Below are 27,005 nucleotides of genomic sequence, written 5' to 3' on the forward strand. Positions count from 1 at the left end.
TCTGGAGATAAGGGGGCCACTATTACTCTATACTATTCTCTGGAGATAAGGGGCCACTATTACTCTATACTATTCTCTGGAGATAAGGGGGGCCACTATTACTCTATACTATTCTCTGGAGATAAGGGGGGCCACTATTACTCTATACTATTCTCTGGAGATAAGGGGGGCCACTATTACTCTATACTATTCTCTGGATATAAGGAAGGGGGTAGTATTGTGCTGTACATCAGGTACTCTCAGGACATCAGGTACTCAGAGTGTCTCTTCCATTCCATTTGTCACGGAGCAGAATTTTGAATGCAGCTCTGGATGTGACCAGAGGACATTTGCCAAAATTTGCATACTTAGAGAATAAATGTCTGATTTTTCTGAGGTTCAGTTTCCCGTTCCCATTGATGTAAATAATTAAAACAAAGTTGACATTTGGAGGAGATTCTTCCTCCTTTGAGTCCTGGGAGTTACTTGGAAATGGCCTGTGATTCTGGATGCGACATTAGTGCTGCATCACATAAGAGGGATAATTAGGCGCTGACGTCCTGCGGTGGTAGTGCAGTACATTTCTCTCCAGACACTTGGACAGTAGTAAATCCTTGTAATCAGGAGCAGATTTGGATTGTGCATGCACCCAGCGTTCTTACGATGATCGGGTGGTGAATTATGGTGGAGCCCGTGTCTATCGTTCATCCCAGAGCCCTGTCATGAGCGTCTGTGACAGTCCAAGGGGTCTTTATCAAGTAAGATGTGCCTAAAAGGGGCATCAGTGAACATGTGACAGACACATATATATATATATATATATATATATATATATTTATATATATACCAGCCCAACCCCCAGACAGCTGATATGTGGATTAGGTGCCGACGGCTTCTAGAGGTGTCCGTCTGTAGACAATAACCGAAAGTCAGACCAACTAACATGTTTAAGGACCTTGAGATTATCTGCCAACTGCAGATGTCAGTGGAGAGAAGTGAGTCGCCCGCCAGGGCCGTGGGGTACCCGGGTCCGGTGTTCACAGGGGGATGTCACGGTGGCAGCGACCCAGTCCCTGGCCCTGGGCGCCCGTGTAAAAAGGGAAAGTCTTTAAAAGGGATTTGGTGAATAGAGTTTATGTTCGTGACTCCACCTGTGGTATTCGGTCAGTGTGGACCGACGCTGCTTTAAGGGGTCCGCTGGGGTGATGTTATGGCAGCTAGATGGTATAACTTCCCACAGGTGAAGGGTATCCCCAGGGCTCCCAGTGTGTAGATGGAAGATGGTGAATGTTTCAGTAAAGAACAAGGACACAGGTTATCAGTCTCTTTACCTGGTTTACTGAAGACTTCAGGCAGCCACAGTCCAGGGCACCAGATCACAGGTACAGGCAGGGTCCGGCCGGCTTGGAAGCGAGTCCCCTTTACCAGGTGGAGTTAAAAGCCTTCCTCTAATGTGGTGGTGTTGTAGTCCCTTACTGCCTATGGCTTCAGATAAGGTCCTCACAGTTCTTCTCTCTGTGCCCCATATAGGATAGGACATGACCGGTAACTCAAGCCTTTTTACAGGGACCCTAGCATGCCCCAGGCTCTATGTGTTACTGTGTCTCAGGTGTGTGTGGTGGACAGGTAACTTGCAGTTCAGCTGTCCTGCCAGTTATCTGCGCCTCAGAAGAAGGAAGCCTTCTCTTAGCTGGTCTCCTCTGATGTCACTCTCCTGTGCTTCGCTCTCCTTCACGCTCACTGAACAGTGTTCGGCTTTCTGTGTGTCTCTTTCCAGGAGCTGTAGTGCTTCAGACTACACGGCCCCTTCAGACCTTCTGACACTCTGTCGGTCTGCTCTCTTCTGTCTCTCACTTTATGAACTGAACTGAACTGAACTCCTTTCCCTCCAGATCAGAATGTATTTATACGGGAGTTCACCCTAAACTAGGCTTAGATCTCCCCCCTCTGGTCTGGAGTGTGAACATGTTGTATGCATGGTGGTTACCTGATAAAAGATATCCTTCATTGCTTCCAAACGTAACATCACTCTCTCCGTGAGGAAAGCATTGCTACTGTGATGACCAGGACCCTGGGGCGCCACACTAGGATCGGGCATATCAAATTTCATCATGTCCAATCCTTGTGCCTGCTGTAGATAAGTTGTTGCCATATGTGCCTGTCAGCAGCCTTTTACCTTCTCCCCATTGAAAACACATACAAGCTCCACCAAGCTGAGCAACAATGTAAGTGTTTGAAGTTTTTGTGAGCTGTCAGAGAAGTATTTAGTGAACAGCTATGTAAAGTGTATGGGCATCTTAAAGGGATGGTCCAACAGGCAACATTTATCACTGATCCACAGAATAAAGTGCCAAAGTTCTGTGCAAATGGAACAACAGTGCTCCATTCACCTCTTCTATAGGAGTAGTAGTGCGCATGTGTGTCCTCCGCTCTCTTCCCCCTGTGTGTATAGGAGAGGTAGTGGGCATGTGTGACCCCACACCGCTTCATTCCCTACTCTCCATGGGGGTGGATATGTGTGACTTCAGCTCTCCTCACTCTCCTCCATGGAAGTGCACGTGTGACCCCACATTCCCTTCCCTCTGCTCCATGGTTATGTGTATCTGTATCCACCGCTCCATTCCCACTGCTCCTTGGTATTGCGTATGTTCGACCACCGCTCCATTCCCACTGCTCCTTGGTATTGCGTATGTTCGACCACCGCTCCATTCCCACTGCTCCTTGGTATTGCGTATGTTCGACCACCGCTCCATTCCCACTGCTCCATGGTATTGCGTATGTTCGACCACCACTCCATTCCCCATTCCCGGACCACTGCTCTTGTGTTTGGTGGGGATCCCATAGTTAGACCACCACCATGCATGTATTTATCCCTCATCCTGTAGAAAGGATTGCCATTTTCCATTCAGCACCTTTCCTTTCTGTTGTGCATTTATAACTCTGCTTGTTGACAGTGAATGTAAACCATATCTGTCCTTTCAGCTATTAGTTGATCAGTAATGATGTCCTCCTGACGGGTATTGCCATCATAGGTATTATACGTGGACCAGGACAGGCGGCAGCTACGTGTGATATCCCCTGCTTCCTCCATCTATGAGGGTCCTACACATGGTAGAAAAGCGTCTCCCTCTGCTCATTTCCATCTTTGCGGCTTGGCCCCGTTATCATTGTCTGCAAGGCAGATTTTATCCAATAAACTAATTAGAGCCGGCTACAATCCTCGATGCCCATTGTTTATTCTGCCAAATAACTTCTACTTATCATCCTTTATGTGCTGGCGCGATTCAGACACAGATGGTGCCAGCTGCTGAGCCATGACTCTCCCTGATCTGGCGACACAGTGCCAGCGCCAAAAAGCTACACAGGGAAAATAGAAGTGAAAAAGAGCAAAAAGTAAAACTACCTATAAAGTTAGCAGGTCCCTATGCATGGCTTCAACGGAAATGTACTAATTTTTAGGAACCACCCAGTCACCATTCTGCTGGTTTGTTTTTAGCTCTGGGTTTGCATTTTCAGACACCACCTTCTGGTTCAGGAATTTATTTTATTACACTTTTATTATCTCATATTGCCAATGGGGAAGCAGGTGTGGACTTGTATGCTATTAGTTACTACTAAATCTGTTATAAGAATGTAATAGTAGAGAAGTCACCCAGTGTGGGTGGGAAAGCGCCTCCGCTCCTCATTTGTTTCCACAACTTTTCTTCCTGTCACTTTGAACCTTCATTATAGCACAGCTATCACAGCGATGTCTTGTATACTGCACAGATTCGCCCTGTAAGTAAAACAAAACACCTTTTATTATACTCACCCACGGGGCAGTCCTGTCCGATGGGCTCCTCTGGTCTTGATCCGACACCCTTTCTCGCGAGGTCGTCCTCCTTCTCTGCTTCATGTGGATGACAGGTAGGATAGAAATGCGCCTGCGCAGGAGCGCAAAGGGCGACACTGTGTGAATGACGTAGGACACATCATCCACATGAAGTACAGAAGGAGGATGACATCACAAGAATAGAGGAGGCACCCATCGGACAGGACAGGACAGCCCTGTAGGTGAGTACATTAAAAGGTCTGTTTTCCCTTGCAGGGCGAATTGGGGTCATATATACAGCATTTTAAAATGCTGTCACATGGGGCTGAAAGGTGGTTGGCCATAGATTATATGGGAAAACCATGGATACAGGTTCCCTTTAAATGGTCCTTACCATTTCATCAACTTTTGCATAAATCAGTAGCCGAAAGTGTCCATATGAAGATTTGTATATCATATATCTTATCAGAAATGCCTTCTTCTTTCTCCTCTTATGAAACATTTTTAACAATCCCCCCTCCCTGCCCGAGCTCGTTATTCACTCTAAAAATCTGACTTTGTCAAAACGGCAAGCTCACTGAGGGATCAATTTACAGCTGCCTGTGGCTGTCTAAGGAGAGGTGAGGGTAGAGCAGACTGAAACAAACAGATTGTTCTTCTTTTTATTAAGTGTTGTATATCACCCTAGAGAAGATTCACATCTACAGTTGTGCTCTAAAGTTTACATACCCCGGCAGAATTTTTGCTTTCTTGGCCTTTTTCCGGAGAATATGAAGGATAACACCAAAACTTTTTCTCCACTCATGGCTAGTGGTTGGGTGAAGCCATTTATTGTCAAACTACTGTGTTTTCTGTTTTTAAATCATAATGACAACCCAAAAGTTCACATTTTGGCCTGATAACATGCACAGAAGTTGACACAAATGGGTGTGAATGGCTGCTAAAGGTAACATCCTTACCTGCGACCTGTTTGCTTGTAATCAGTGTGTGCATAAAAGCTGAGTGTGTTTCTGGGATCCAGACAGACTCTTGCATCTTTCATCCAGCCACTGACATTTCTGGATTGTGACTCATGGGGAAAGCAAAAGAATTGTCAGCGGATCTACGGGAAGAGGTAGTTGAACTGTATAAAACAGGAAAGGGATACAAAAAAGATATCCAAGGAATTGATGACGCCAGTCAGCAGTGTTCAAACTGTGATTAACAAATGGAAAATTAGGGGCTCATTAAAAACAAAACCATGGTCAGGTAGACCAACAGAAATGTCGTCCACAACTGCCAGGAAAATTGTTCGGGATGCAAAGAAAAACCCACAAATAACATCAGCTGAAATACAGGACTCTCTGAAAACTAGCGGTGTGGCTGTTTCAAGATGCACAATAAGGAGGCACTTGAAGAAAAATGGGCTGCATGGTCGAGTCACCAGAAGAAAGCCATTACTGCGCAAATGCCACAAAGTATCTCACCTACAATACGCAAAACAGCACAGAGACAAGCCTCAAAACTTCTGGAACATGGTAATTTGGAGTGATGAGACCATAATGGAACTTTTTGGCAACAACTATAAACATTACATTTGGAGAGAGAGGTCAACAAGGCCTATGATGAAAGGAACACCATACCTACCGTAAAGCACTGAGGTGTATCGCTGATGTTTTGGGGATGTGTGAGCTACAAAGGCACAGGAAACTTGGTCAAAGTTGAAGGAAAGATGAATGCAGCACGTTATCAGCAAATACTGGAGGCAAATTTGCAATCATCAGCCCGGAAGCTGCACATGGGACGTACTTGGACATTCTAACATAACAAAGATCCAAAACACAAGGTCAAGTCGACCTGTCATTGGCTACAGCAGAACAAAGTGAAGGTTCTGGAGTGGCCATCTCAGTCTCCTGACCTCAATATCATTGAGCCGCTCTAGGGAGACCTCAAGCGCGCAGTTCATGCTAGACAGCCCAGGAATTTACAGGAACTGGAGGCTTTTTCCCAAGAAGAGTGGACAGCTTTACCATCTGAGAAAATAAAGAACCTCGTCCACAACTACCACAAAAGACTTCAATCTGTCATTGATTTTAGAGGGGGCAATACACGGTATTAAGAAATGGGGTATGTGAGCTTTTGATCACGGTCATTTGGATGTTTTAGGTTGTCATTCTGACTTAAAAAGAGAAAACACAGTAGTTTGACAGTAAATAGCTTCACCCAACCACTATCCATGAGTGGAGAAAACATTTTGGTGTTATCATTCATATTCTCTCTAAAACAAAGGCCAAGAAAGCAAAATTTCTGCCGGGGTATGTAAACTTTTGAGCACAACTGTACATTGCTCAATACTGCTGTATATTGTCCTATATCATCCTGTTGCTCCTGAACATTCACTACATAGAGACAGGAGAGCAGGAATCCCTCATCTGTGTATCGAAGACATCATAGCAGCTAGTCTGCACCCACCAGCTGAGAGACAACTGAAAATCAGAGCTAGCAGAGGGGAAAACTGTTGAAAAATGCAGGATACAAGTCATATAATGGCTTGGCTCTCCGTTATCTCTTAGGCTTCACAGGAGGAAATCATGCAAAATCATCCCCCACTGCTGCATTCATTTTTAAAGGGGTATTTCTCGATCTTCTGTTCCCACAGCCAGCAGACCTACAAACTGTGATTCTAAAATCCGTGGACTATCGTAACCCACCGCCAGATTGTGAACATGCACTTTTATTGCAGCACTCTTTTTGCAATTTGTTCTTTTCTCGTTATCAATATCATAAAAGCTATTTTTGGGCAGGGGGTGTCCCTCTGCTTCTATCTGTGTGAGGACAGATTAGTCATTTACTGGCGTCTGGTCTGGAATGAACTTCAGATTGATTTACTAGTCGGCTGCATGTAGCGGCGGCTACCTGGTGCAGTGTCTGTGCTCGCCGCTTATCAGACACGTCCTTATTGACTCATTTATCATCACCGCCACAAGACGTTCCATTAAGTAGGACCATTCAGCAAATTATACCCCAGTCGGCCTGAACTTCACTTCTTGGCAACATTTTGCATTTTTACAATCAAGAAAAGAAAATTCCTTAACAAAAAAGTTTTCTTCTTCTCAGTGTAACTTTGAATATTTCTAGATGTGAATAATAAAAAAAAATAGGATCCTTATAGAAACTAAGAATCAGAGTTCACCATCTGAATGCCCAACACCATCCTAGCACTGGGTTTATAATGATATATCAGGATTCTCTGCATTGTACAGTATGTACAATCATTGGATATTTCTATTCAGTGACACAAATTCTCATTCTTCAGCATGGTAAGAAACTTGGCCAAGACTATTATAAAGTAATCAGTCATCTCCACCTATCCAGCACTGCAAATCCAATCATCCCCACTGATCCAGCACCACCAATCCTGTCATCCCCATCAATCCATCACTTCCAATCCAGTCATCCCCACCGATCCAGTGCCACCAATCCAATCATCCACACCTATCCAGCACCGCCAATACAGTCTTCCCCACCAATTCATCACTTCCAATCCAGTCATCCCCACCGATCCAGTGCCTCCAGTCATCCACACCAATCCAGCACCGCCAATACAGTCTTCCCCACCAATTCATCACTTCCAATCCAGTCATCCCCGCTGATGCAGTGCCACCAATCCAGTCATCCCCACCGACCCATCACCGCCAATCCATTCATCCCCACTGATCCAGCACTGCCAATCCAGTCATCCACACCAATCCAGCACCGCCAATCCAGTCATCCTCACCGATCCAGCGCCGCCATTGATCCTCCAGTGGTGACCTCTGCAGCCAATCACTGGCTGAAGTATGGCACATGATCAGTGCAGAATCGATGAGGACTACTTGGATTGAGCTTCAAGTAATCCTAGTATTAGGCGCCATAAAAAAAAGTTGTGGCTAGATCAATGTTTTATCACATAAATATGGCATTTCTCATATATCCAAAAATCTACTGTCCATTCCTGCATCTTGGATGTGCTGCAGAGCCAGGAACCACGCTCATGGCTTTGCCACGAATTGCCATCGTTCATCATAGTGCAATTCTTGTCCCTCAGTGTGAACATGCCCTGGTGTTACTGAACTACATCACAAGTTACAGCACCCAGACATGACTTCTCTGAGTACTTCCATATCTTCAGCCTCACAAACCCCCAATCCAGGCGCTCACCAGGTCCGGAGACATTGCTGCCCTTTGTCACGATGAAGGGGTTGCCGGTGCTGGTGCATTTGGCTGTTTTCTCCCTCTCCAGTGCCTATACACCCACCAGTCCTTGTACACCAGTGCCATCAGAAATGCCACTCAGCAGTAGGATCGGCATAGAGTCCCAAACTGAAGGTGCCTTACTTCGCCCCGTCATCCCCTACGTCCAGTTCCTCCCTGGTCACAACTAAATGGCATTCCCAGTCAGGAGGGATGCGAGGCCGTCTGTCATGGCAGGGAGGTATGTAGACCACCTGGATTATGGAGCTCCGCTGCAAATACAATCGGTACACAAGCAGACTAATATAAGGTTGACCAATCCTCAAGACGAGAGGACCGAAGTCTCACTGGCATTTTAACTGCTCCGTGCTGACCTCCACCGATCAGAAAGTGATGGCAAACCATTGCAATATGCCATCACCTTCTATAGTAGGACACTACTGGGATATGCCATCACCTGTAGTAGGACACTACTGTGATATAACAATACATTTTGAACATATTTTGTTTCCTTGTTTGGACCCAGAGAAGTTCTAGATCCTACTAGATTGCCACAGACGAGAGCTTCTGAAAGACATAGGGGTTTACTCAATTATGAGTCTTGTCTTCCATTGACCAGGGGACCACAAGTGCCCTAAAGACTTGTCTAACATTTATTTTCTCCTACTAATATTTTGCCCCTCTTCACAGGTACGATCCCCCCACTCATAAAGTCCATAGAGTCCAGTGAAGAAGGACTATCCACCAACAAGGGGATAAAAATGCTGGTGACCATTTCCTGTATCCTGATCGGCGTCCTTCTCCTGTTTGCTTTACTGCTGATTGTCAGGCGTAGAAGACGAGAACAGAGGCTGAAGAGGCTGAGAGGTAACCTAAGTTTTCCTCCCGTCATTTAAAACATATGTTTGCTATACAATCTACTGGCTTTCTAGGCTCACAGACTTGTTTTAGGTCCCTTTCACTTTGGGCAAAGTCGGTCGTTCAAGGCTAGATCACGGATCCTTACATCTTCAGCTTATAAAATGAGACATCGTCTAGGGGGGAAAGGGTGCAAATTCAAGAAAGTTTAAAGGGGACATACAACTTTATAAAAGTTATAAACAGCTACAAATGCTAAAAAAAAGAAGCTGTAGTTAACTCTTCCTTTCCCTAATGGCCCTCCCACTCTTTATTTTGCATGTAAACACCAATGAGGGGCAAATGTTGGGACTTCTTATTTTACCATTTAGAAAGCCATGATGGCAGTAGTAGGACATGAGACCACCATGTGATGGGACATAAAGACTGGGCGGGCCTCCGGAGCACCACCTCGGGATATGAAGACCCTTTTAAGGGTTATTTGCTCAAGAAACTGGTTGGAGTGAAAGGACCTTTGCTTTATTGTTCCGTAGCTAAAGATTAATTTTAGGCCCAGAAAGGTTAATGTTGAATTGTAAATGCCAAGCTTGTCTTCCAGCCCATTATTTGCCATTAAGTGTCATCGAGTCAAGTTCGACTCCAAACAACCACATGAATAAGTGTTCATGATTTCTGCCACCCTTCTACCTTGGTGTAACCTCTCCATTTCTTCCCATAAAGCATAGTTAACTGGTCCTTCTCATATCTAAAGGTGTATAGGGGGTACATTGTGGCTGCTATGGACCCTTTGAGAAAAGAGGCGCAAGGTGACGATGGCCTGAGCAGGACTCTTCTCTCTGGGACCTTCCTAATTTCTCACACACCCAGCAAATTCTAGCATGTCCAGATCTGAAAGGGGTTGTTCCTGTACAGTTTGGGGCATCCTATGGCAGTTCAGGGGGTTGGAGTAGGGGGGCTTTACTGTAAGTAAATGTCCTAGATGAACTGGAATACACAGAGATGAGGAAGGATCTGTGAGGGGAACTGTAGATCACAAGAAAGTCTTAGTCTGGATGCGCCTCACTTGGAAGGTTTGGCTGGATTTGTTAAAAAATTGTTTTTTCTTTTTAGTATTTTAAAAAGTCTGTAAGGTTCCAAAAAAGGTTAAATGATAAAATTCTAGTTCCCTGCAGCCACCACTAGGAGGAGCTGTTTCCATACAGTGTTATTAGCGAGTTCAATGTGTATTCAGTATGCGGTAAGCTCCGGAGCTCCCTCTAGTGGCAGCCACAAACCAAATTTTATCAGCAGGGGGAGAGGGGAAGAGAAAAAAGGAAAAAGAGGGATTGTGGTGCTATCCGAGTGTAGTAATTACTAACATACTTAACATGTAAAATCAAGTGGCTACCCGATCACCTACATTAGTTGTGGATGGGCAAAACTCCATAGAAGGCATGGATGAGCAAATTCACTTATTATTTATACTTTTTTATCCATGTAACACAGAAACTTCTTTGAATAATATTTTTTGTATAATAGCTTCCTTTCAAGGGGTTAATGTATGTACAGAAAGTAACGCTGTACTTCACTACCCCTATGATCTGTGCTGCGTATCCCGTTTTCTGTATGTTATTCCTCAGCACGGATCAGTACAGCTACAAAGATGGAGTACTTGTGGAGATGAGGACCTTATCGAAAGGGCAGAGTCATGGTGGTCGGTCACATAGAGAGATGAGAAATTAATGACCAGAGGCACGGAGGTGACCGAAGTAAGATTATAGATGTAACTGGAGCCAGAAGCTCAGAGCGCACCTCCTGGTTTACTATCCACACTGCCAGACAGTTTTACATCTTCGTGAAGGAGAATTTTGCCATTTTGTATGCCGCTCCTAGGAGTATTGCCCAAATTCAAGGAGTTGAACCCACTTGGCTGGTGGGTACATCCTTCTAAATGCCCCCCAGCCAAGAGGTGGAAAATAATAAGTTGTAGTCTTTTTCCAACTTCATAGAAACCAAAAATGATCAACTTAATGAAGCCAAAGAGACCTATTTGCCTAGTAGGGTGTTACTCTACCTACAAGTCCCGATGTATGTGCCCAGTGTCACAGAGCTGTATGTTGGCACTGTATTAGGATTATACAGGGTGGAAGATTCGCATCGCCCCCATCCGGCGCCCAGTCTGGTCCGCCATGGTATCCAGATCAGGGCAGTCGTTACTTCTATCCTCTAGGCGCCTCTAGCATTTACTAGGTCCTGACACGTAATGATGTGGCCGATATACTCCAGACATGCTCAGGATGCCGGCCAGAAGTGAGGACTGTCCTGGCCCGGAAGACCAGACTGGACACAAAACCGGGGCAGCCTCACTCTTTTTGCCTAACTCTAATTATGAGCCTTCATGGTTCTATTCAACAGCATTTTTGGAAAAAAAAGTTTTCACAATGTTTGTTTCCAACTGGGAAAGCGCACAAAAAAAAAACACCCAAACCCCATTTTATGTTTGTTTTCCCAAATACTCATTTTTTTCTATTTCTAAGGTTAAATAGGGCAATCCCCCTAAAGACTTATTTATTTTCATCATACAGGCAGAATATTATCGATCGCTTGCATCTTTTGCTGAGGATGACCATAATGCAGGACGTTCGCCAGCGGAACGTTACTTAGATTACCGAACATCCCGCCGCATTGTGCTAAGCGCGAGGGATTTTAATAATGCAGCGTACTGTATAAAGGTACAAAAGTGTCACCGTATACCTTCCTGAAGGGGACTGCTGGCAGAAAAGAAACTTTTAGGTTATCTCTATCGAGCTTGCATATATTATTTACAGTCTTGTAAAATGAACCTAGCGCTCGTCGGCAGCCCTCTCTCTTTTATCTTTTTCTCCCTCCAAGAGCTAATGGCCTCATTGTGCATGATCATTCTTCTAAATTGAATCATTTCCATGGTTCGTAACCTTGGCTTTTTAGTGGAAAAACAGTCCATGATCCAACTTCTCAACGGAGGAAAAAGTTAGCAAATAACCCGGAGGCAGGTTTAGGGCGAGAATAAATAAATGTCTGCAAGATGGGTTATTATTTTACTATATGTGCTGCTCTGCTGACCCCTTTGCTGATCGGAGAGTCACATTAACATTAATCTATACATAGTGCAGTTGTAAAAAAAAAAAGATAAATCGCCACAATGTTCAACCGAGGAATAGGAAAGGACATAAGGAAGAGCTAAAGGCGTGAACCAATCTGCCCTAAAAGAACACAGTGTTTCCCTCCTGAGGGTAAATCGACAAGATCCGCATTCAGAACATGAGGTTTATGCATTTACATAAGTACCGGATTCATGTTCTTTTCTTCTAAAAAAAAAAAATAATAAATAATAAAACCCTTCATCTAATCCTTTCTGAAACTATCAGCGGCTCACGCTGTGACCGACTCCTGTGGTCGACTATTCCACAGATTATTATTATTATTATTATTTATTGTTATAGCGCCATTTATTCCATGGCGCTTTACAAGTGAGGAGGGGTATACATAATAAAAACAAGTACAATAATCTTGAACAATACAAGTCATAACTGGTACAGGAGGAGTGAGGACCCTGCCCGCGAGGGCTCACAATCTACAAGGGATGGGTGAGAATACAGTAGGTGAGGATAGAGCTGATCGTGCAGCGGTTGGTTGATCGGTGGTTACTGCAGGTTGTAGGCTTGTCGGAAGAGGTGGGTCTTCAGATTCTTTTTGAAGGTTTCGATGGTGGGCGAGAGTCTGATGTGTTGTGGTAGAGGGTTCCAGAGTAGGGGTGATACGCGAGAGAAATCTTGTATACGATTGTGGGAAGAGGAGATAAGAGGGGAGTAGAGAATGAGATCTTGTGAGGATCGGAGGTTGCGTGTAGGAAAGTACCGGGAGATGAGGTCACAGATGTATGGAGGAGACAGGTTGTGGATGGCTTTGTACGTCATGGTTAGGGTTTTGTACTGGAGTCTCTGGGCAATGGGGAGCCAGTGAAGGGATTGACAGAGGGGAGAGGCCGGAGAATAGCGGGGGGACAGGTGGATTAGTCGGGCAGCAGAGTTTAGAATAGATTGGAGGGGTGCGAGAGTGTTTGAGGGGAGGCCACAGAGCAGGAGGTTGCAGTAGTCAAGACGAGAGATGATGAGGGCATGGACTAGGGTTTTTGCAGATTCTTGGTTGAGGAATGAACGGATTCGTGCAATATTTTTGAGTTGAAGTCGGCAGGAAGTGGAAAGGGCTTGGATATGTGGTTTGAAGGAGAGATCAGCGTCAAGGATAACCCCGAGGCAGCGAGCTTGTGGGACTGGGGAGAGTGGGCAGCCATTTACTGTAATGGATAGGTTCGTTGGGGGGGTCACGTGAGATGGGGGAAAGATGATGAATTCTGTTTTGTCCATGTTTAGTTTCAGAAATTTAGCGGAGAAGAAGGATGAAATAGTGGACAGACATTGAGGGATTCTGGTTAGTAGGGAGGTGATATCTGGTCCAGAGATGTAGATCTGTGTGTCATCAGCATAGAGGTGATACTGAAAGCCATGAGATTCTATGAGCTGTCCCAGGCCAAAGGTGTAAATGGAGAAGAGCAGGGGCCCTAGGACTGAACCTTGTGGGACTCCGACAGAGAGGGGGCGAGGTGAGGAGGTGGTGTGTGAGTGGGAGACGCTGAATGTCCGGTCTGTTAGGTATGATGAGATCCAGGATAGGGCCAAGTCTGTGATGCCAAGGGATGAGAGGGTCTGTAATAATAGGGAATGGTCCACTGTGTCAAAGGCAGCCGACAGGTCGAGGAGGAGGAGAACAGAGTAGTGTCGCTTGCTCTTGGCGGTTAAAAGGTCAGTGGTGACCTTAGTTAGGGCAGTTTCAGTGGAATGGTGTGGCCGGAAGCCAGATTGTAAGCGGTCAAAGAGGGAGCAAGAAGAGAGATGGGAGGACAGTTCAAGGTAGACGTGTTGTTCCAGTAGTTTTGAGGCATAGGGGAGAAGTGATATAGGGCGATAGCTAGATACAGAGGATGGGTCAAGAGAGGGCTTTTTGAGGATAGGTGTGATGGAGGCATGTTTAAAGCTTGAGGGGAAAACACCATTTGTTAGTGATAGGTTGAAGAGATGGGTTAGGGTTGGGATGAAGATTGTGGTGAGGTTTGGGATGAGGTGGGTTGGGAGCGGGTCAAGTGCACAGGTGGTGAGATGCGATCTTGAGAGTAGAGTGGCGAGTTGATCTTCTGTAATGGTGGAGTAGTTGGTTTTGGAGGTGGAGGGTAGGGAAGTTGGGAGGAAGGGCTCTGGGGCTTGTTGACCAAAACTGTCTCTGATGTTATCAATCTTCTGCTTGAAGAATGAGGCAAAGTCTTCAGCAGAGATAAGTGAGGAGGGAGGAGGTGCTGGGGGACGGAGGAGAGAATTGAAGGTGTTGAATAACTGTTTAGGGTTGTGAGACAGGGAGGATATGAGAGATGAGAAGTAGGTTTGTTTAGCTGTGGCGAGTGCGGTCTTGAAAGTAGTGAGGGACTGTTTGAATGCGATTAAGTGGTCGTTGGAGTGGGATCTTTTCCATCTGCGCTCAGCAGCCCTGGAAGCTCGCCTCAGTTCTTTGGTCAGGCTGGTGTGCCAGGGCTGTCTGTTGATTTTGCGAGCTTTGGTATGTGTAAGTGGGGCAGCAGATTCCAAAGCTACAGCTATTGTGGTGTTATATAGAGCGGCAGCGTCATCCGCATTGTGTATGGAAATTATGTCTGTGAGAGGGAGGAGGGATTCAGAGAATGAATGTAGGTCAAGATGTTTAAGATTTCTGCGAGGGTGTGAAAGTTTGTGGGGTGGGGACTCTAGACATGGAGTGGAGAGAGATGAGAATGTGAGAAGGTTGTGGTCAGAGAGAGGAAGAGGCGAGTTAGAGAGGTTAGATAGGGAGCAGAGGCGGGTGAAGATGAGGTCCAGTGTGTGACCATCTTTGTGAGTGGCTGCAGAAGACCATTGAGTGAGGCCGAAGGAGGAAGAGAGAGATAGAAGTTTAGTGGCAGCTGAGAGGGAAGTGTCAATGGGTATGTTGAAATCGCCCATGATGATAGTGGGGATGTCCGCAGAAAGGAAATGAAGTAGCCAGGTGGTGAAGTGGTCAAAGAAGGTGGTGGCTGGCCCTGGGGGGCGGTAAATGACAGCCAGTTGGAGGTTGGAGGGGGAGTAGATGCGCACAGAGTGCACCTCAAAGGAAGGAAGGAAGGAAGATTAATAGTTCTTGTGGTGAAGAAGCCTTTGCTCCTCTGGAGACTGAAGCTTTTTTTTCACCAGACGGAATGAAGTAGCGTCTTGTCTTCTACATGAATCAGGTCTTAACTATATTTTTTTGTAAGGGCCATTTATGCACTTGTACAAGTTAATCATGTCACCACGTAATTCTTTAATCTTTTCCCTTTACCAAGATGCTCTTATCAGTTTTGTTGCTCTTCTTTGTACCTTTTCTAGCTCCAGGGCCAGAACTGATCTGCATATCCCGGATGAGGTGGTACTGTCACTTACTACATCCTTGTCCCACAAGTACATGATAATATGCTAAAACGCTGATTGACATTAGATGCTGCTATTTAGTCTGTGACCTAGAATACACCCAGATCCTTCTCTACAAGAGAGACTAATAGTTTTCACTAGAACGTATGATGTGCGCAGATTATTAGACTATTTATCTCAATCAACACAACCTAAAGTTTTTCAAGTGGAAAACATGTTTTAATTTTTTTCCTTTTGCAAAAAAAAACAACACACTTTCTCTGCAGCTCCTTGGCATTGAGCACAAATAAAATTTTACCTAGACTTTTTCTCCTTAGAATAAAGCGCACCTAATACTCTGTGACCTCTTCCTTGCAATTTTCTGAAAAGTCAATATACCTTGCAATTTTTCTTCCATTTGCTTAGTATGGAGGAAAGAACGGACCCCCCATACCTTGTTCAATCAAAATGTCCCAACAGAAGGAAGTTTACTAAAGTTATTTCTTATAATGAATGATACATTAGAGTAAATGGGACACAATCTATATGTCATGAATCGCATACAGCAGAAGGGTAACAATGCAGCCCTGCGGCAACTCACCGAGAAGCTAAATATGTCTCCCGTATTTATAGACTGTGACTCAGGTTGTCTTTCCGGATTAACGTCTCATAAAATCTCCTCAATAAGTACAATCGCCCCCTTTTTCACTTCAAGGCTCGAGGTACAGAAATGATTTGTGTATGTGGCCTCCAATATCTGTATGTGGCCTCAAATCTCTATTACTGGTCAGCGAAATATAGGGATTTTCGAGGATTGAAAAACGGGAAACGATAGATACAGTAGATACATAGATAGATATGAGGGGCATTCATTAAAGATTTCCCCTGACCCACTTCTTGTAGACTGAGAGCAATGAAACTTGGCACAGTTATTAGTCCTTCTCTACATAGGTGCCATCTAGGGGGACACACACTTCTCCCATCCCTTTAAGCAACTGTAAACGCCTCGCTTGTAGTCGACAGGTTGCTTCAAAAGCCATTTTATGACTTCAGAAATCAGAGTCCCATCATCTGGGAAATGCTTACCCTTCAAAAATAACTTAATTGTTGGAAAAAGGTGGAAGTCCGATGGTGCGAGGTCGGGTGAATAAGGGGGATTTGGTAGACTTTCAAAGCCACAGGAGCATGCTTCCATTTGGGCAACATGTGAGTTGTCAACTGGTGCATGCCACGTCTCTTGGTTTTGATGGCCTCCCGCAATTTCCGCTGCCGTGAAGCATAGGCTGCCCCAGTAATCATGGAATCCTTTGCTAGGAAATCCATCAATACTACTCCGTGCTGGTCCCAAAATACTGTGAGCATGACTTTGCCTGCCTAGGGTTGGACATGTGCCTTCTCTGGAGGCGGTGAGTCATGATGCTTCCATTGCATCGACTGGACTTTAATCTCAGGATCATAGTGATGGACCCGGCTTTCATCCGGTGTGATCAATCTGTTGGAAAAGTCCTCCTGGTTTACATGGCACAATAGAGCCTGAGAGCATTTGACCTGTTCCTGCTTCTGGAAAGGTGTGAGCAGCCGGGGAACCCAGCGAGCGTAAACCTTATGCATGTGAAGATGGTCTCTGATGATTTTTTTTCACGGACCCCACACTAATCTTGACATTTTGGGCTAGGTGGTGAATAGTTACGCAGCGATTTTCCAAAATGGCGACCTCCACTTGCTGGATGGTGTTCAACAATAGTAGAGTCCGGTCACCCTGGAATTGGAGCTGTCTGCACCGAAGTCCGACCACATGTGAATTGATGATTCCAGTTCTTGACTATATCATATAATGGGGAATCATCACCATAAACCTCTTTCATCTCGTCGAACGTCATCTTTGGTGTGCAGCCTTTCAAGTAAAGGATCGTTCTCTGCTTCAGTATGTCACAGTACATGTTGGCATTCATGGTTCCCTCAATGAACTGTAGCCCACCCTTGTAACCTCTGCGTATGGTCTGAGCACTGACAAGCGGACCCCCCACTGCTGTAACCTCTGTAGCAATGTTGGCAGCACTCATGTCTATTGTGAGAGGATATCCTCAGAGGCTTCTTTGCCATGAGGCGCCATGCTGGACTTCCAGTGACCAATATGCGAGTGTGAGAGAGAACACCAAATGTTACACACCTGCTCCCTATTTACACCAATATGAGTCACATGACACCGGGAGGGAAAATGGCTAATTTGGCACAATTTGACCATTTTCACTTAGGGGTGTACTCTCTTTTGTTGCCAGCGGTTTAGACATTAATGGCTGTTTGTGAGCTACTTAGAGGGTTATACAAGCTGCACACTGACTACTGCACATTGTATCACAGTGTCAGATCTTCAGTGTTGTGCATGAAAAGATATAGTAAAATATTTACAGAAATGTGAGGGGTGTACTCTCTTTTGTGATACACTGCTATTACTGATGTTATGTTGCCCTGGAGTTGGCATGGGACTGTTTTTGCTAAATGTGAGATTACGGTGATTTTTGGACTTATTGGCTGCATAGAATGTCTCTATTGTCCGCACCTGACAGCTGGTGACAGAGAAGGTACAGCGCCGGGGCCGTATGTAGGTGTGAGAGGATAACACCGGGGAATTACACAAGTCAGGACGGTCTCACATCCGTGTTTCGTGGTCCTTGTGCAGACCATGGTGCACAGACCAGATGTAAGGAACCTCACAGGTACATATATAAGACTGTCAGGTGCGGACCCCTGCATTATGTTCTGTACTCGGACCACGAAACATCATAGGTAGTCACAAGTCATCGGCCATGAGGCCGGCTCTCCACATATCTGCTGTTTCCCTAACGTTTATAGTTTTTCAATGTGTCCTTTAAAAATGCAATAAAATCTAAGCCATAATACAACTCTTGTATAACATGTCCATGAATGAACACGATTACAACCATAAACCTTTTTGTTGATCTGATGCAACTTTTTTTTTTTTTCTATTCCAGATGCAAAAAGTTTGGCTGAAATGCTCATGAGGTAAGAGGATCTCTTTGGACGTTTTCAAGATATCACGGTCCGGTTTTGATAGGTCTTCCTTTCTGTTTCATTCTTTATTTCATCGTGGTATGGAAGTTGATAAAATGATCATTCCCTCCTTCTTCCAGCCAGCCGAATATCATATCTAAAGAGGTCGTCCAATCGATCCTGGACAACCTCCTTTGGGGTAGATTGGGCCTGGACTTAACTTCAGGGCAGTAGACAGCTGCTTGACCTAAGGCTCTACTGTAGGGTTCAACAAAAACATTCACGTTTCCCTATTTCGGCGTCCAATCTATTCTCCCATGACAGCCCAGGATGCATCCCAAGAGGTACCCAGGATGCCGGGCCAAAGATTCCAACCTTAGAAAAGATGACTGCTCCGATCTAGCTACCGCAGAGGACCAAACTGGACATCGCAGATCTTTTCCTTCAACTCCGTGGCCCTCAGATGTTCACAAGTGCCACCTGTACATGGTGTCTCCTGGATGGCAGTGTGGCTGGCTATAAATGGGGATTGGGTAAAATAAGACCGCAACTTAAAGGTGGCCGTTGTACAGGTTTGTGAAAAAACTACTGTAGTGGGCATTATGCGAAAATGGATCATAAAGATGTCCAGAGGGGCCATCAGAAGATATTAGGACATTTAGGGCCCATACTCCGACCATAATGTTGGTGATCACTGAAAGCAGTAGACCACCGTTCTCGGGGGCCACATGAATTTGTGCCATCTTCTGAAGATGAGTTATTTGATGAGACCAGAAAATTTGAGCAGATCCTAAAGGGACCCGAACCCTTGAGAGAGTGCTGGATTCCCATTCTTTTGGAGAGAAGGACCTTCCATCCACAGGATCCTTTATAGCCTCTCTTCACGCCACTGTCATCACCTCTAAAAACTAACCATAATGGTTAGGTGATCAGAGACTTAGTCTTTATAAGCTGGCAAATGACAAAAATGTGCGTCCAAAATTCCGTATTTGACAATTTTTTTTTTTCTAAATTTTTGAGAACAAGAAACCAGATCGTTCCGAATTCAGTCCCGTTCTATTTCCTGGGATTCAGTTACAGAGGGTTATAAGAGTAATCACATTGATTAGGGACTTTATCTTTACTCTTCACATCTTCATAGATTTCATCTTTTCCACTGAACGCAATAATTGGGCCATTTTTCCCTTTTTCAGGCTGTAAATAAAAGATGTCTCTATAGCGCCACCTATAGGTAATGGTCCTGTAAGCCAATGTCTACTTTACAGTTTTCTTCCTTCAGGTGCAAGCACACAATTATTGGAAATCTATTAATGACTTAATTAATTTAAGTCAGAAAATTGGTTCATTTGTCCCTAAGTTAATAGAGAGCATGTGCCTGAGATGTAGCCACTAAATGTCCTTGCAGCGAGGTCAGAATAGCTCTACCTATACATGGAAACCATAAACAAGCAGGCTAACTACTATTGTTCACAGACCCTGTATTATGGCTTTATCCTATTTCCTGTGAGCTAGTCACCCTGGGCCTATACATTGAAGAAAACCGGACAAGAGCTAAATTAAAACTATTAAAAATATATAATATTTGTACCTGGTGTAAATGGTGCGGTTTCCCTGAATCCGGGGATGTTTCTCATTTGTTTCTGTGCTTCTCTGTTCCTGAGATATGAGCCTATATTCACTCTGTATAATCTAGTCTTCTTAGCCAAGTGGGTGTTGTCATTAACTAAAAGACTAGGTTTATATCCAGGGAAGAGGGGGCCGTATCTTGGGAACGGAGAGGAGCAAGAACGAGAGAAAAGTATTGCCAGATTCAGAAAAAAGCAGCATTTATACCAGGTAAAAAAAAATACTGTATATATTTAAATCAGACGACAGATTCAAGAATTTCTAAACTGGATACATTGTAGCAAAGGATTCAGTGAGCCTGTATGCATCAGTCTTCATTTAGCGCCACCTAGTGGTGGCTGTCAACCAAAAGAATGTATATGGAAAGAATATAATAATTGTGTATGTAGGTTGAAGAGAATATCCAACTTTGGGGAAAACTTTTTTTCTTACTTTAAACAAATATCATTTGGGCTACAAATGATTTTTGCAATTGGGTTTCATTACAAATTTTACACTACTGACTGCAAAATGAGCTAACTGAGCATCCATCAGTGAGCGCTATATGGCGGTCCGTCGCTTTTATCTGCTTTTTTCTGAACTCTTCTCAGATCGCATGAAAGTAGAATGTCCCGAGAAACAAAAAACCTGTAAAGGCCAAAGGATGCAAAATTTGTAATGAAATCCGATTGCAAAAATATTTTTTAGTCCCAAATGCATGCATTTAACTTAAGAAAAAAAGTCTCTAAAGGCAGACATCCCTATAGTAGAGCAATATAGGCAGTCTTTAAGATGCTGGATCACACATTTGACAACAAAGTGGTGACGACTTCCTGGCAACGTGGTATATAAATGTAAAAAATGGCATAAAAATAGATTAAAGTCAGCGTAAAAACTCTACAGCAAAGTGTCAATGGTAAAGTTCCAGGACGATGTGTGTGAGCGCTGCGCAGAGGATCCTCCCGCCATCACACTCTTTTAAACTGGCCTGAAATGTTATTTTATGCTTTATTACCCTCTTGTGTATTATTATTTGTGCTCCGTGTGACTGCGGGAGGACGGCCGCCAGTAGCTCATTAAACAGAAGTGCTGGTAAAATACAGGTCTACAGAAAAGGCGACGTCAGCCGTTACAGATCCCCATCCATTAAAGTCTACGGCGTGTCCATCTTACTGGAGTCTTTTTTACAGACTGTGTCCTTTTATCGCTGGTTTCAGATTGATACTTAACCTTTTTTTTCTTTTTTATAATCCTATTTTTTTTCCTCCTTTTTTTACGTCTTCAGTAAGAACACGCGGACGTCAGACACACTGAACAAGCAGCAGACCCTGAGAATGCACATCGATATTCCCCGAGCGCAGCTCCTTATAGAAGAGCGGGACACCATGGAGACTATCGGTACGTGCGTTCTGGGCCTGGACGGCGATTTCTTCTCATTGCTGGCCCAGGGAGCTCAGCGCCGAGTTATCAGTGGGACCGCACTGGCTCTTTACTACAGGACCAGTGTTGGACAAAACTTCTCTGTCGCATCAAGCAAGTGCAAAGTAATAACGTTAAAATATTGTGTCTGTCATAATAACATCCTTTTACTTACAAACAGTATCCACAAAATAACTCCTTACAGTACATATAATACTACCACAGAGTGCCTGCATAATGCTGCCATACAGTATATAACATGCTACTATACATTGTCTACATAACAGTGCCATACAGTACATAATACTACCACAGAGTGCCTGCATAATGCTACCATAGAGTGTATAACATGCTACCGTACATTGCCTACATAATAGTGCCATACAGTACATAAATGTACCACAGAGCCTGCTTAATGCTTCCATAGAATACATACGTATTAGTATCATACTGTATGCATACTGCATTGTCTGTATAATAGTACCACACAGTACAGATAATGCTACAGTACAATACGTACACAACATACTACCAATACAGTACATATTGTACTCCCATGCAGTATAATACATTGTACTACATTGTACATTGTACTATAATACATTGTATGCCTACACAATACAACCATATAGTACATATAATACTACTATACATTGCTTACATAATACTACCATACAGTGCCTATATAATAGTACCACAAAATACACATAATAGTAACATAAAGTGATGGAATAATACTATCGTACAGCACCTACATAAAGGTACCGTACATTACATATAATAGTACCTTACCGTGCCTACATATTATCTCCATACAGTACAGATAATACTACAGTGCCTACATAACAGTATTTTACCATGTACACCATAGAGTGCCGTAATACCAGCCTCAAACTGTGCCGCCATCACCCGCGCAGTAAACATGTACCAGACCTGTATACATAATAGCACCGTACAACATACCGTATAGAGTGCCATACTTTACACATACACATCACAGTACCCTCATATAATACCGTCTATAGTGCCATACATTACACATACACATCACAGTACCCTCATATAATACCGTCTATAGTGCCATACAATACACATCACAGTACCCTCATATAATACCGTATAGAGTGCCATACTTTACACATACACATCACAGTACCCTCATATAATACCGTCTATAGTGCCATAGATTACACATACACATCACAGTACCCTCATATAATACCGTCTATAGTGCCATACATTACACATACACATCACAGTACCCTCATATAATACTGTATATAGTGCCATACATTACACATACACATCACAGTACCCTCATATAATACCGTATATAGCGCCATACATTACACATATACATCACAGCACCCTCATATAATACCGTATATAGCGCCATACATTACACATACACATCACAGTACCCTCATATAATACTGTATATAGTGCCATACATTACACATATACATCACAGCACCCTCATATAATGCCGTCTATAGTGCCATACATTACACATACACATCACAGTACCCTCATATAATACTGTATATAGTGCCATACATTACACATACACATCACAGTACCCTCATATAATACCGTATATAGCGCCATACATTACACATATACATCACAGTACCCTCATATAATACTGTATATAGTGCCATACATTACACATATACATCACAGCACCCTCATATAATACCGTATATAGTGCCATACATTACACATACACATCACAGTACCCTCATATAATACTGTATATAGTGCCATACATTACACATATACATCACAGCACCCTCATATAATGCCGTATATAGCGCCATACATTACACATATACATCACAGTACCCTCATATAAAACTGTATATAGTGCCATACATTACACATATACATCACAGCACCCTCATATAATGCCGTATATAGCGCCATACATTACACATACACATCACAGTACATCATATAATACCGTATATTACTGTACTATGTAACAGTCTCACACCTGATAGGCTTGGCCTCGGAGGGACGGGCCGCTCACATGTGGGGACGTTGTGCCCCTATGAGCCGGTGTTGCTGCCCTCCCCCGTGCGGCGCTGCGCTTCCTGTGTAAGCGGATTATCTGCTAATACGGAACACCGTTCATCTGTCGCCGCAGCAACAATTGTTTTGGAAACAGAGTTTACAGACCGCTCACAGGGAGCAAATGTTACTGGGGTCACCGGGGCTGCAGCATGCCAGGGGCCACTGATCACAGGGACCCCTGCTCTCCTGTCACATCACTGTGACTGTCAGGACCTGCTGGGAGCTGTAGTCCCACAGCTGATAAGGAATCATACCTACTATCGTCTTGATTTAAAAAATCTGCCGTTTGTGGTATGCAGCTCATATGCAGACTAATGAGAGCATAAAGTCCTGTATAGTCTGAGGTTGCTGTCATGTTTCACTATACCTCTATTAAGGGGGTTGTCTTGTATTAAAGGGGTTTGAAAATTTCAGACACAGCGCCACCCCCGACCACGGGTCATGTCTGGTATTGCAGCTCAACTCCATTCAATTCAATGGCACTGAAGTGCAATAAAAGACACATCTTAAAGGGGTTGTCCAATTTTGGGCAGCAATTTTTTTTTTTTTTTAAATCTGTCTATTTGGGTTTAAAAATCATTTTTGCAATCTGGTTTTGTTAAAAATGTTGCACCCCTTAACTCTTATCAGCTTTTTCTTCCTCTGCACATTCAGCTTTTATATGATGTGCGGTTATACATCAGCCAAGAGGAGCGCAGAAAGAAGACAAGCACAAGATCTACTAATTCTCCCATAAAACTGGACGAGCTCACTGACAGATTCACAGTTCACTCATTCCAAAAATGAAAAAATCTGCTGAAGTTACAATTCTTCAGATTAGCTGGAAATTGGCGCAAATCGAATTTATGGTAAAAAAAAAAGCCATTTATCGTGATGATGATAATCAACATTTTTTTAACCTATTCCTGGCAAACAAAATTTTTATTTGAACATTTTGGGAAAAATTAAAAGTGAATTTGATTGCTCTAAACCTAGCGATCCCTGTAATGGTTCCTTTCTATACCGCCTTTTATACCCCTAATAGGATCTATACAACTATATACATTACTGCTCACACAGGACCCAGCTTTCCCGGAATCCTGAACGGCTAACCATTCTCTCACTCTGTGGGTACCAGCATTAGATGAGGGCTTAATTTGGGAACGCTGGGTACCATGTTGGATGGCTGGCGGCGGCGGCTCTGTCGCTCCACATCCCGGTTGCGCAGGTTAGCGGCGGACACATCAGTGCAGCAAGGAAGCGTTGTCTGGCCGGGCAGCAGTGGGACTTCATCTTGGCAGCATCTCGGTGCCGTTACCTTGTCCCTTGGCGCAGGCACAGCTCCTAATAACCTGTGAGGCTTTAAGCCTCGTATTTCCAGCACATACTGTCCGCCCGCTGCCTTGTTTGGGCAAAAAATGCAAACAACAGTATTGTGCCGAGCCGCGGCCGCCCCATCGCTGTCACACGGAAGACTTAACGGAGAAGTGGAAAACTTCCAGCCCCTCCGAGCAACGAAAGCTCCTCCGCTGTATAAATAAGGCCTGCGGGCGTCTCAGAAGGGATGGTGACGATGCTTTATGGCCCCCTGCGCTTACAGATCGAAAATCCTTCCACCTGTTCTTCCACATCCCTCTGTTTTATATCACCAGCCGAATCTCCCGAGGATCAATGCCCGAGGGGAGACGCGCTCATGAATGGAGCAAATTCTCCTTGTTTAGTAACGTCGAGTTTACAACATAAAGAGATCGGAAAAGATGTTACAAAATAAGACACTGCTGTTCCTTGTGGGGTTTGGGAACTTTGGTAGTGTTCATCCTGAGCCGCCTGCTTCATGAATGCATAACAGGAGACTGGTGTGATTCAAGCAGGGAATGTAATATTGGTTATCCTTCATTATGTCGTGCCATCCTTGATGATGTCATCGCATCTTTGGTGACCTCATGCTATCCTTGATGATGTCATCACATCTTTGGTGACCTCATGCTATCCTTGATGATGTCATCACATCTTTGGTGACCTCATGCTATCCTTGATGATGTCATCACATCTTTGGTGACCTCATGCTATCCTTGATGATGTCATCGCATCTTTGGTGACCTCATGCTATCCTTGATGATGTCTTCACATCTTTGGTGACCTCATGCTATCCTTGATGATGTCGTCGCATCTTTGGTGATGTGCAATCCTTGATAATGTCATCGCATCTTTGATGATGTGCCATCCTTGCTGACGTCGTGCCAGCCTTGATTATGTCATGGCATCTTTGATCATGTCGTGCCATCCTTGATGATGATGTGCCACCTGAAAAGATGCAGTTATTAAAGGGATATTTCTATACATGTAAGAGATGTAAGTCCAACCTGGGACCACCCTTGTTAACCTTCTGAGACCACCCCTGTTTACTCTCTGGGACCACCCCTTTTAATCTTCTGGGACCACCCCTTTTAATCCTCTTGGACCACCCCTGTTAACCCTGTGGGACCACCTCTTTTAATCCTCTGGGACCACCCCTTTTTCTCTGGGCTCACCCCTTTTAATCCTGTTAAACCACCCCTGTTAACCCTCTGGGGCCACCCCTTTTAATCCTCTGGGGCCACCCCTTTTAATCCTCTGGGGCCACCCCTTTTAATCCTCTGGGACCACCCCTGGTAATCCTTTCCAGTCTTTACTCTCCATAGAACTGAATAGAGAGGTAACATCTGGGAGCTACCAAAATCTGTGTGTGTTAGGGCACCTGCCGGCTCTATACCTGCCTTCTTTTTACCGACCGGTTTTATAGATATGGCAGTGGGGTGATGCTTGTAAATCTGGTGGATCTCAGCCATGTAGAACTGTAGCAGCCGCGAACATGTTATCTGAGGGATAGTACGATAGTAATGTGTAGCGGGCGTCTACGCTGTCCTAGAAAAATAGCATAAAACAGCTGCTACATCTGTAACATAAGCAATGGGTTCCATATAGGATAACCTGTAGTAGGTGTTTGCTTAGTAATCTGACAGCAGTATGATGAAGGGGCAGAGACCCTGATTCCAGCGATGTATCACTTAGTTTCCTGGGTGCGACAGTTGCGATAGAATCACAGTTTTCTCTTCTGCAGATGTAGCAGAGCTCGGAATGCTGAGCTCTGTATAACCCCGCCCACACCACTGATTGGTGGGTGGGTGTGGCTGGACCAGGAGGCACAAGACACTTAGTCCTCTAGTGATAATCTCCTGCTAATAAAATACTGATTGTATTGAAACACAGCCCAGCAAGTGACACATCGCTGGAATCAGGATCTCTGCCCGAACATCATACTGCTCTCAGATTATATAACAAAAATCTGCCGGCAGATTCCCTTTAAAATTTGATTACATTACTTATATATCTTTTATTCCCCTCCACCCACAAATCTGAATACAGTGGGATTATCCCGAGGGATGGGATGGGATGATAACTTGCTGGGACTTCACAATCCCCCATCAGACTGTCGGAGATAACCAGACGCACCGCTCTCACAGGGCGTCCCAGCGCTCAGACTCTGAGATCAGTAACTTACGTGATGACCTACCAAGTTGGGAATTACCTTACAACTTTTTTTTTCT

The 27,005-nt window shown here is 44.3% G+C and overlaps 1 protein-coding gene across 2 annotated transcripts in view; it reads left to right on the forward strand.

The window, feature by feature from the left end:
- The window catches only part of DSCAM (DS cell adhesion molecule), a 518,766-nt gene that overhangs the window by 430,524 nt on the left and 61,237 nt on the right, over positions 1-27,005 (forward strand). For both annotated transcript variants that reach the window (XM_077293859.1, XM_077293860.1), the window contains exons 27-29: positions 8,693-8,869; positions 18,321-18,351; positions 21,230-21,342. In XM_077293859.1, coding sequence (XP_077149974.1) covers positions 8,693-8,869; positions 18,321-18,351; positions 21,230-21,342 — 321 coding nt within the window. The remainder of the gene's footprint in view (positions 1-8,692; positions 8,870-18,320; positions 18,352-21,229; positions 21,343-27,005) is intronic.

Source organism: Ranitomeya variabilis, chromosome 3 (assembly GCF_051348905.1).
Source record: "Ranitomeya variabilis isolate aRanVar5 chromosome 3, aRanVar5.hap1, whole genome shotgun sequence".
NCBI lineage: Eukaryota > Metazoa > Chordata > Amphibia > Anura > Dendrobatidae > Ranitomeya > Ranitomeya variabilis.